Source organism: Gossypium hirsutum, chromosome A07, assembly GCF_007990345.1.
Source record: "Gossypium hirsutum isolate 1008001.06 chromosome A07, Gossypium_hirsutum_v2.1, whole genome shotgun sequence".
Lineage (NCBI taxonomy): Eukaryota > Viridiplantae > Streptophyta > Magnoliopsida > Malvales > Malvaceae > Gossypium > Gossypium hirsutum.
In genome coordinates this window covers 34908342-34919841 of record NC_053430.1, presented here as the reverse complement: position 1 = coordinate 34919841, position 11500 = coordinate 34908342, and the positions used below count along the sequence as shown (strand labels likewise).

Sequence of the window (11500 nt, the reverse complement as noted above, 5' to 3'; positions counted from 1 at the left end):
TCCATTATATGATTACGTGCTATGTTATTAAATATATTGATATCCATTATATGATTACGTGCTATGTTATTAAATGGATGTCTTTGTCATGTCTTATGCTTTAGAAAATCTTCACTTTATTGAACATGGTGAAATTGCATGATGCTAAGTCTACTTATTGAGTGAAATCTCTCTTGCTTGTCTATATGTTATGCCTTGTATGAATTTCTCATTCTTATGCTCTTCATAATCGATATCATTGTAGCTTTGATGAGCTTTTGATATCCACATTTTAGGTATTGTTGTGTTTTACATTTCTTATTTTATTAATTAACAATTGTTATCTAGAAAAGAGAAGAAAATCATTAGGATATGCATCTAGTAAGAGGGAGTACTAGAAATAGGAATTGCTTATGACCTTATTGAATTATCCTTAGCATGCAATTCTTTGATTCTTAATCCATATCTTGTTCACATTTCTTATTAACAATTGGTATCGTTGTTTAAGTATCAATTGGTATATTTCATTAGACATGAATTTAGGTAAAAATTTATGCAATTAGGACTAATTCATATGATCCTCAGAAATTTTGCATAAAATGTTCTTTATAAATTGATTTCAAGTATGCTTCTTTTCCATTTCATTGTTTGCTTCTAAGAATACAATTGACATGTTCTTCATATGAATATATTATAACTCATTGTGTTCTCGCGTTAATCTTTATTTTTCGTATGCTTTTATTTTCAAAATATTTTTATAATTGGTATCATGCTTCATTATTTTGATTGCTTTTTGAAAAAAAAAAGGGAGAAAAACATGAAATTTGCATATACATAGGTTTTACCATATATTTATCTTCTATATATTTATTATTTATGCAAACGAATTAATGTTTATTCATGTATACTTATTGATACATTCACATTTATAAGTAGTAGATTTATTTATTGAATTTTATGGATGCTTATTTTTCTTTAAATGCATGACATTTATAAGTCTTGGATTTATTTATTGAATTTCATGTATGTTTATTTGACATATCTATTTTTGAAATTTGATGTTATTGTTTAAGTGTTTGTGTTTAAAATTTTTTTAAGAATATTTTATTAAGGGGTGTTATGTTTTTTATTATTTTTATTTTCAAAAAATGATTAATAATTTTTTATATAAAAATTAAAAATTTTACTGGATATCTAACTAAAATTTATTATTTTTATTTTACTTAGGAATACAATTAAATTTACTAAAATTTAAGAGAAGAAATTATTATAGAGAATTGATTTAATAAATAATATATCATATATTTTATTGATGTTATTGTTATAGATAAAAAAAACTATTATAAAAAATAAAACATAAAAAATAAAAAATTGATTATGAACAAATTAATTGTTATAATAAAATAGAATAACTATCGAAAGAACTAGTTGGTTATGCTTATGATAGGTTTAGGAATGATATAAAGAATTTTTTATTAGTCCTTATATTTTGTGAAAGTTGTGGGTTTAGTTCATGTATTTTAAATTGGTTATTTTTAGTGTTAATACTTTTCAAATTTTAAAATTTCAATCCTCACCAAATAGTAATGGTTAAGTTTCTTAAGTTAAGTTATGTTATTTTCAAAATCTGATCCAACAAAGATATTATCATATAATTATTGTGTTAATACTAAAATTTAAAAATTCGAAAAGTATAAGACTTAAAAATGATTTAACCAAAAGGATAGTATATGACTAGTAATTGGATTTAACCAAATGGATTTAAATATTATTATTTAGGGTTAGCACTAAAATTGATCAATTCAAAAAGTATAGAAACTAAAATTGATCAAATTAAAGTAAAATGATTAAATCTATAACGTTTTCAAAGTATATGGACTAATAGCAGAATTTAACCTAGTATAAAACCCTTCAAGGAGAAAAAATAGTATAGGAAAACGAACAACGACAAAGTAAAGTTATAGGCTCATATACCCAGCCTCTTTCACGTGGCTTACCACGTTCCTTCCACTATCGTTAACTACCAATTTTATTAATACCTTTGAAAAACCCGCCGCTCGAGCTATGATTAATGATCAGATCAGACGCCCACATTCACATTCAGCGGCACTCATGGGTTCCAACACCAAACTCATTCTAGCGCTGCTAGGCCTCCTCATCACCACCGCTACCGTCGCAACCGGTTACACCAACCACACCGTTGGCGGTGATGCTGGCTGGTTCTTTCATTCTAAAACTAACACATCCGCCACCAATTACACGTCCTGGGCTGCTAATCAGACTTTCAGTCTCGGCGACTATCTCAGTAAGATCCAAAAGCTTTAATAATTCTTTAGCATCCATTATTTATTCCATTCGCCATTTTTGACTTTTCCTTTTCCTTTTTTCTCATTAATTGTTTATAGTATTTAGGACCACCACAAATCAGACGGTGATCCAGACGTACAATGAAACGACTTATCGTAATTGTACTACGGACGATGCTTCAGACACCGATACCTTCCAATACAACGGCGGGAACACAGACTTTGATCAATCCTTGACCATTGAAGTGCCGTTGACTATTGAGGGCGCAAACTACTACTTCTCCGACGCTGGCGATGGTGTCCAATGTCAGCGTGGCATGGCATTCAAGATCCTCGTTCGGCACGGCAATGGGTTGCCTCCCAGCCTCAACCAGCCTCCGCCTCCTTCCTACGTCGAGGCTCCGAGTGACCCAGCTCAGTCTCCGCCGGTCACGATTAACGGCGAGTCACCGTCGTTGAATAACAAAGCCGCGGTCGGCGGTGCGAACACAGGAGTGATGCTATGTTTACTTCTCTTTGGTGTTACAAGTTCGTTGATGACTATGATGTGGTAGAGTGAAGGGTAGGGTAGGGAGAAGAGTGGCATTTTAGAATCTTCAAGGTGTTTTAGTCTGGTTATCCAACGGAAGGCATCAGTTCTATTACGTTTTAGTACTTTTTTTATTGATACAGTTCAAACAGCAATGAATCATATCATATACCGTTGATTAAATGTTTACTTTTCATTTCCAGAAGACAACCGTTGAGAATACAATTCACATTTAGAAAGAAATATATCACATAATCTCGCATTAGGCAGTGTTGATAAGTTGAAATTCGATCATCATAGCTTGTTCAAAGGTATTTATGAATTGGAACAAATCTAAATAAAAAATTATTTATTTAAGTACATTTATTTGGTAATTTTAATTTATTATTTTCTATATACTAAAATTTTATAATTAGATTGAAAAAAAAATGGAGAGATTCAACCGTATGCAATTCTGTTTAGAAGCCTATTTACGGGTAAATGCTCGTCACAACTTTATCTTCTTCTTTTTTTGTCTTTTTTTTTCATTTAATTCTTATTCACATTGTCGGCTAATTTGTGTGAGATTCTAATTAGTTTTTTTAAGAAAATTTGAAATATCTTACAAAAAAATTTGAGACCATCAAACGGTATGCATGTGGCCCACTGCAGAAACCTCGGTGAAATGGCTTGTGGACTATCCGTAATCTACCCTCTGCAACTCACCCTTCAAGATGCACCATTCAGAGAACCATCTGGGCAAATTTGTTGCCTTTATAGTCTAAGACAAAGGTGACAGAGCAAGACAATCTGCCACATAGGTAACACCACAAAGCACATACCATGGCGACAATTGACTTGTAACGACAATGACACCTAGTTATCTTGCACAACCATGTTAGATATGGTACAAACTACCACCAGGCACTGCAAAATAAGGGGCAGCCCACTATATAAACTTGAGTGGACGAGAGAGTAGGAGATGTTGGGGATCGACTCAATTAAGCAAGGAACAAGTAAAAATAGCAGAAGAAATTGAGAAATTGAACACACAAATTTAACATGGAAAAACCCCTCGAAAGAGGATAAAAAATCACAATTTACTATAATGGCAAAAGAACGAACAGTACAAAAGATAGAGATAAAAATTAAACATCGAAAACCAGAAAACAAAAAACCCTCAAAACGTAAACAAAAATTTTTCTAAATGTGTTATGAGTTCTAATCTCTAATGAGTGTATTTACTAAGGTTGTAAAAGATACTATTTATATGCTAAATTAATAGGCCAAATAATAATAAAATAATCTAGACTAATCAAAGTTTGATTGAAACAAATAAATAAAGTTTAACTAGAAGATTATTTCTCAAATTTGATTGAAATAAAAGTCATACTTAATAGGGGATCTTCCTCCTACTCTCCCATCATCTTCATCACTTGCTCCTCCCTCTTCCTCTTACTTTCCTTCTTCTCCTTAAAGAATATCCCTCTCCTTCTCTTCCTTACACTGTTGACTCTATACCTTAACTAGGTGAACCATCACTCCCTTCCTCCATCACAACATTTTCTTCGGTAACTTGTATAGACAATTGAAGCAATATATTGGTTTAATCTCGTATGCAACAAATTAGCGCATTTTTTAAAGCTATTCATTGATACAAGTATTGAGTTTGGAGCTTGGGAATGATTCAATCAGTCTAGAATGTGGACAGATGAAGAGTCCTAAGTGATAGGATTAAGGGAGAAAATGTTATGGAAAGCTCCATGGGAGCTTGATTAGAGGAGGAAGAAGGAACCTTTTTCTATGCCCTTGAGAGTGTATATAAAGAGGGTTTTTGGTGGAAGCTATATAATTATACCTTATTGTAGTGTAAGGTGGCTATAGGTAGGGCAAAAGCTAGGAATATTTATAAGGGGGCCAGGATATTTATATAAAGTAGACATTTTAAAAGTAGTATCGACCCATTGAACAAGGTGTTTTAAATTTGAGCTAGTCTTGATCATCTAAATTAACATTTATAAAAGCAAAATTGGTTAAATGTTCAATTTGTGGTAGATATCGCAATTATTTAAGTTTATCTTTTGTCAAATTAATATTTAAATATTACTTTTATTTAGATACGACAATTATTTAACATTATTTTCTTACCAAATTAATATATAGATACTACTTTATATTAGTTTACCAAATTAAACTAAAAATATTACCAAATATATTTTTACCAAATTAATATTTGGATACTAATTTATATTAGTTTATCAAATCAAACTAAAAATTTACCAATTTTAATGAAAATTTCTAAATTATATAAATCAAGCTAAAAAAAACCTTTATAAAACTTGGGGACATAAATTATCATATTTTTAGACATTAATTATAAATCAACCTTGCTTGAGATGAAAAGTATTTGTGAGGTCTTTGCATTTTAGGCGAGGTCAATTTGATTTAGGAAGATGTGTTAATATTTATTCTCACAAAAATGGTGGATATTTTTACACAATTTGTTTGTCAATCAATTACTCTTGTGAAGCTCATGTGGGACTTTAAAGGTAAAGCGCAACATCTAAAGTCTGAATGCGCAAAATCATAAAGGTAAAGTATAAATGCGTTTGGTATTCCTAAAAATGCTTCTTCTTCTTTTTTTCAAAAAGTTAAATATGCCTAGAAAGGCTTTCGTCTGTGAAAGTTTAAGTGGCCAAGAAGATAGGATATGTCTAGAAAGATTATATCATATTTGACGCTAGTGGTGAGCGTTCAATCGAATTAAATGAAAATATTTTGAGTTAGTTGAGTTGGCGAGTCTTATTTTATCTTTCTAACTTGATTTGAGATATTTTTTTTTAAATTGAGTCAAGTGAATAAATTCAAGTTCATTTGAATTGAATAAATTTATTCGAGTTAAATTAAAAAAATTAAAAGACCATATTAAAATCTTATTGACAATATGACTAAATTTCGAGTTAATAAAAATGAGAATACCATATATATTTGAAAATCATTTTAAAACAAAATGAGAGAAAAAAATGATAAATAGTATGATGAGCTTGATTTGACAATTTACTTATTCAAGGGCTTCAAATTTATCATCCTTTTAATTTTTAAAAATATATTTAATATTTATATATATTTAATATAAATTTTTATTTTTTGAATATATATTTATAAGATTTTGGACAAAAAGTATTTTATAAACACTTTGAATTTTAGAAGATATTTTATCGTTTTTTTTTAATTTTTTTTGAGAAGGAACAATTGACACTTTTTCAATTTGTTATTTGAGTTGTAAATTTGAACTCAACTCGAATTAAAAAAACCAAACTACTTATTCGAATTGAATTTAAAAAATGAATTGATTATTTTGAAATTAAAAAAAATTAAATTTTTTGAGCCAAATCGAGTTTTGCTGACCCTATTTTATGCACAATAAGCTTTTGAAGGTTGAGTGCTCGGTGAGGCATGTAGCCCATTTTAAGTGCTTTAGGAAGCACAGTTTTTTTTAGAAAATAAAGTAGAGATGCTAAGTATCGGAGAAGTTCCAATGTGCCTTGAAATCTAAGTAAATATCCATATCATGTTTGCCTTGAAGACAAAGCTTAAGTAAATACCTATATCATGCTCGCCTTGAAGGTGAAGCTTAAGTAAATATCCATATCATACTCACCTTGAAGGCAAAGCTTAAGTAAATATTCATATCATGTAACACTCTACACTTGACCCCATCAGAGGATTCAGATGAAAGGTGCCACATTTATTGCCAAAGTAACTCAAACAAACAATTACAACAATGATCTAAGCTAAAACATATTAAGTGTGGTAATTAAAACATGTAATGCTGCTAATCTAATGTCAACGAGCCCTTAAACAATAAATTGAGTTCAAGAACTGTAAAAACTGAGGCCAGATTATGATTCCTTGGTCAAACTAACGAAATCTAGGGTAATGCCTTCAAGCATGCCTCCCATCTTTAACTTTGCTTCGAAGTTTGAAGTCTTAAGATAATGTGGTAACAAATCAAATTTAAAAGGTCACGAAAAATCTGGTTTTAGGGTCAAGTTTATTAAATAGAGTGAATTGCAAATTTGAATAAGATGATCACGTATTGAGAACAAAAGTATAGGGTAAAATTATTATGTGAAATTAAATTAGATCGATTGTTAATTATAGTACAAAGACTAAATTATAGAATGAGTAGAGTAGGAGAATTCAATTGAAAGAATTTAAAAAGAGGTTTACGTCCACCTGCTATTGTAATCTCCTTACCATCGAATCTCTTTACCAACAGATGTCTTTAGAGTGACACTATAGGAAGCATAGTCTAAATTAACTTGGTGTTTCGCCAACTAGTCCATACCCAGAATTAAATCAAATTCCCGAAGGATAACTCCATCAGATCTACCGGAAACACTTCCCCCTAAACTTCCAACAAACATCTTTTATATATTTTATTCAAAATAACAGAATGTCCTAAAGGTCACTTTCCTCTACCCCAACACCCAGTTTATCAGCCATTAAATAAGAAACATACGAATGGGTAGATCCAATATCTATCAAAGAAAAGTACTTAATAGAATTAACTATAAAAGTACCTATGATGACTGATCGCGATTTTCGTGTGACAGGTTTTAAATATTTATAATGAATCATTCTTGAAACTAACTATTATCACGATGTAGGCAAGTGTACCTATCGAACAGTAGTATAGTTTTAGCAAGACCGGATTGTCAAGCCTAAAGGAACTAAAAGTACTAGTAATGACTGCCTTTTTATTATCTAGCCTAAAAATAAGGGGGTTTTGTTTTAACTAACTAATTATCTAAACTAAGAATTCACAGAAAGTAGAATTGGGAGTTTACTTTTGGAAAACGACTGAATTAAGACAACACCTAAGGAAAAATCCACCTAGACTTTACTTGTTATTTTGGCTCCGAATCGGATGATTTATTCATTTAACTTGTTCCATAGAGATCCCTAAATTATGTTATTATCCCTATTCAAGACTAATAACGTCTAATCCCTAGATTGAATAATTGAGACTTTTCTCTAATTAACACTCTAGGGTTGCATTAACTCGATCTATGGATCCCCCTATTAGGTTTCACCCTAATCCGGTAAAATCTTGTCACCCTATCTCTAGGCGCGCAATCAACTCCGCTTAATTATGACAAATGTACTCTTAGACAGGGTCTATTCCTCCTCTGAATAAGAGCTTATCTTGAAACAGTATCCTAGGATATCAAAACAAGAATTAAGAACACATAATTAAGAACAAGTTAAATATTTATCATACAATTCAGAAAATAATAACAAGATTCGTCTTAGGTTTCATTCCCCTTAGGTATTTAGGGGATTTAGCTCATAACTAAAAAGGAAAGAATATTGAATACAAAACATAAAGAAAATCCAAAAATCCTGAAGGGAAATTGAGGGGAGATCTTCAGTCTTGATGATGAATCTGGCTTCTAAGATGGAACAATCGGCTTTCTTTGAGTAATTCATTCCTCCTCCTCTGTGCCTCCCCTTTTCTTCCTCCTCTAGGGTGTATTTATAGGCTTTGGAATGCCTAAGAACCCTCGAAATTAGCCTTTTTCGAATTGGCCTAACTTGGGCTCGGCAGGGACACGCCTATGTGCGATTACTTCAGGCTGTGCTCGAGTTTGTTAAATAGGCACGGCCGTGTGGTCCACCCGTGTAAGTCGTGCTTCGATTCTGCCAAATTGACATGACCGTGTGGTCTGCCCGTGTGAGGAGGTCCAGGCCGTGTTGAATTCGTACTTTGGCCCATTTTCTCCATTTTTGGCCCGTTTCTCGTTCCTTTCGCTCTCCTATGCTTTCTTAAGTATAAAACATGAAATTAAGGCATTAGTAGCATCGAATTCACCAATTCTAAGGGAAAATCATCCATAAAACGTGTTAAGCATGGGGTAAAAATATGTATAAATTACGATTTATCAAATACCCCCACACTTAAGCATTTGCTTGTCCTCAAGCAAAATTCTCAATTCATAATCAAAATAAATCCTTCTTAACTTATAATTCCTATCGATAATATCTTAAAATAATCCATAGGTAATCATACATTGAAAATTCAACTGAAATAATATCAAAGTTTCAATCATTCCAAGTTGAGAATCCCCTTGTCTAAATAATTACCTTGGATTCAAAATGTCACAGAGTTTCACATCCTTACTAAAGATTCACTTAAATCACTCGAGGTGTTTAAGGATAATAAATGAAGCACTCAATAGTCAATAATGAAAAGTCATTACCATAGGCTTGCATGAAAATCAAATCTCCACCATTATAAATTAAGATGATACATCAATCAAAAGGTCTTTGAGGGTTGTAACGTGGCTCTGGTTAGGAGGTGTGGTCACAACCTGAAAGAAACGGTTAGAATCGAGATTGAACTGAAAAATCACTTAACTAGAAAAAGATTTAATCATCACTTGCATATAGCAGAGCTTCTTCTAAGAATATGGAATTTAAATACTTAAGCTTAAAAACAAAAAATTACTACTAATGTGTATCCACAGTTTTTTTTAAGAACAAGTTAAATAACATAGACTAACTATTAAAAACAAGACATAACTGAGCAACTATTTCAATTCAAATCTTGACAAAAATAGGGATCAAATTAATTTAGGGGATTTCAATAATAATGGGTTAAGGGTTAATATTAAGGGTAATACAAGAAATGGCTTGTTAGGCTCAAGGGGGTTCACTAAGGGTTAATCGTGGAGGTAGGCTTTTCATGGCATGAATGGGTTAATCCTAAGTGCCTTAATCATTTTGACATATCAAATCAAATGGTGTGGTCTTGACATGCATAATCAAGTAGGTTCTAGAATAACAGTTCAATACTGACGCACTCAAAGCAATAATAAAAGTGAGCATGAAAAAATTAATAGATGCTCAAAAGGCTCAAAAATCTCACAAAATTTATGGCTTTTTGATGTTTAAAACTTGTGAATTCCAACTCAAAGTAATACCTTAACTTTGGGGAAAACAACCTAAAATTCTAAATTCTTAAAAATCAACTTATCATGCTTAATTCTCTAATGTCTTAAAGTTTAAACAATCAATGCATAAATACCTATGTTTTAATTCAGGATATATTAATCAAAATCATAAATAAATCAAAATTTATCCTAAATATGATATGAGAGCTTTTCAAGAGAACAAGGCAGTCATTCAGGGATTTTTCTGATAGTGAAATGAATACCCCCCCACACTTAAGATGTACATTGCCCTCAATGTACAAAGATAGATATAAGAATATAAAAATAAGATAGGGAGAGAAGTGAAACTTCCTGAGTGATGAACGAGTTTCCTTGAACTGGAGTTTCGGAGAATAATTGGCGTGAGGGTGGAGGAAGATACTCCGGCGGTGGTAGAGGTTCATTAGTCCATAGGTCCTGCACCAAAAGAATTTTATATCTAGTGGTAGCTATGGTCGTGGGTGAGCAGGACATGGCAGTTGTGGAGAACCATTCCCGATGGAGTTTTTAGTTCCTATGTGATGATGAGCTTAGGAGCTCTATATAACTGTGACAGAATCAGGAACTTTTTAGGGGGTATAAATAAGAATAATTACTCTGAATGAAATAACCGATATTGATAAATATAAAATAAAATTCTAAAATCTAATAAAAATAATAAAAAAATAAGTTTTAATAAAAATTAAAAATATAAAATAATAAATAAATGTTTTTAAACATCGTCATCGCTGGATGGTTTGCGAGGTGGGACTAGCAATGAGATGTGGAGGTGCTGACAAATCTGCTATAGAGTAGCATCAATGTTGTCAAATTGTTGAAAAAACTGCTGCTCGAATCGAGTGAGGTACTCAGAAATATCAGTATATGAAGCCGCCGCATGAACTAAACGAGAGGGTGGTGGTGGCTGAGACGGTGGGTCTTCGTGCGGTGGAGGGACATCATCAGGAATATCCTCGGAGGCCTCCTCCGTGGTAGATTGGGTGAGACGATATTGAGGAGGGTAGGTTCTTCGACGCTTTTCGATCATCCTCATGCTAAGCATGCTCGAAATGCCTTGTGGAGACATCTGGCCAATGAGGGTTAAGGATGATTCTTGTGCCGCGGTGCTGAGGAGCCCGAAGTGTCGAGCCAACCGAGTAACATAGGGGCCAATGGAGATGACCCCCTTCCTATGCCACTCCGTCTGGTGTTGAATGGCGAGGGCAATGAAATATGCAAGGTTGATGACGTGCCCGTGCAACATACACCATAGAAAGTAGGCGTCGTGAGTGTTGACGACGCCAGTGCTCTCTCGCCTTCCTATAACCGTGTGAGCCAAAATGGTGTGAAGGTACCTCAGAGATAGAGGGAGAGCCGATGCCTTGAAGCGACTAGGATTGTAGGTGGCCCCACCTGGTACTAGTGAGTCCCAACACCGTGAAAGAGAACGATGGATATGGCGGTTGAGAGTATCTAAGTCATTCTCCTCCTTGAACGCCTCCGTATATAAGCCCAGTGCAGTACCGAATTCTGAGACGCTGAGCTGCCGGACTAATCTACCTAGGTAAAATTAGACCTTTTAAGGATCATCGTAGTTCGTCATTACGGTATGAAGATGGAACGTTGAGCATAGTTCCATCGTGATCTCGAAGTATGTTGGTTCGATGATCTCAAAGAACAGCTTTCAAGGGTCGGTGGTTAGGAGGGCCCGAATCGCATTAGCCAACTGA

The 11500-nt window shown here is 33.0% G+C and overlaps 1 protein-coding gene across 1 annotated transcript; it reads left to right on the top strand.

The window, feature by feature from the left end:
• The first annotated feature begins 1915 nt into the window (after nucleotides 1–1915).
• Nucleotides 1916–3171, top strand: LOC107952911 (blue copper protein). Its single transcript, XM_016888115.2, has 2 exons — nucleotides 1916–2284; nucleotides 2385–3171. Exons 1-2 carry the CDS (start codon nucleotides 2044–2046, stop codon nucleotides 2837–2839), a joined length of 696 nt encoding a protein of 231 aa, XP_016743604.1. The 5' UTR covers nucleotides 1916–2043; the 3' UTR covers nucleotides 2840–3171.
• Nucleotides 3172–11500: the final 8329 nt, after the last annotated feature.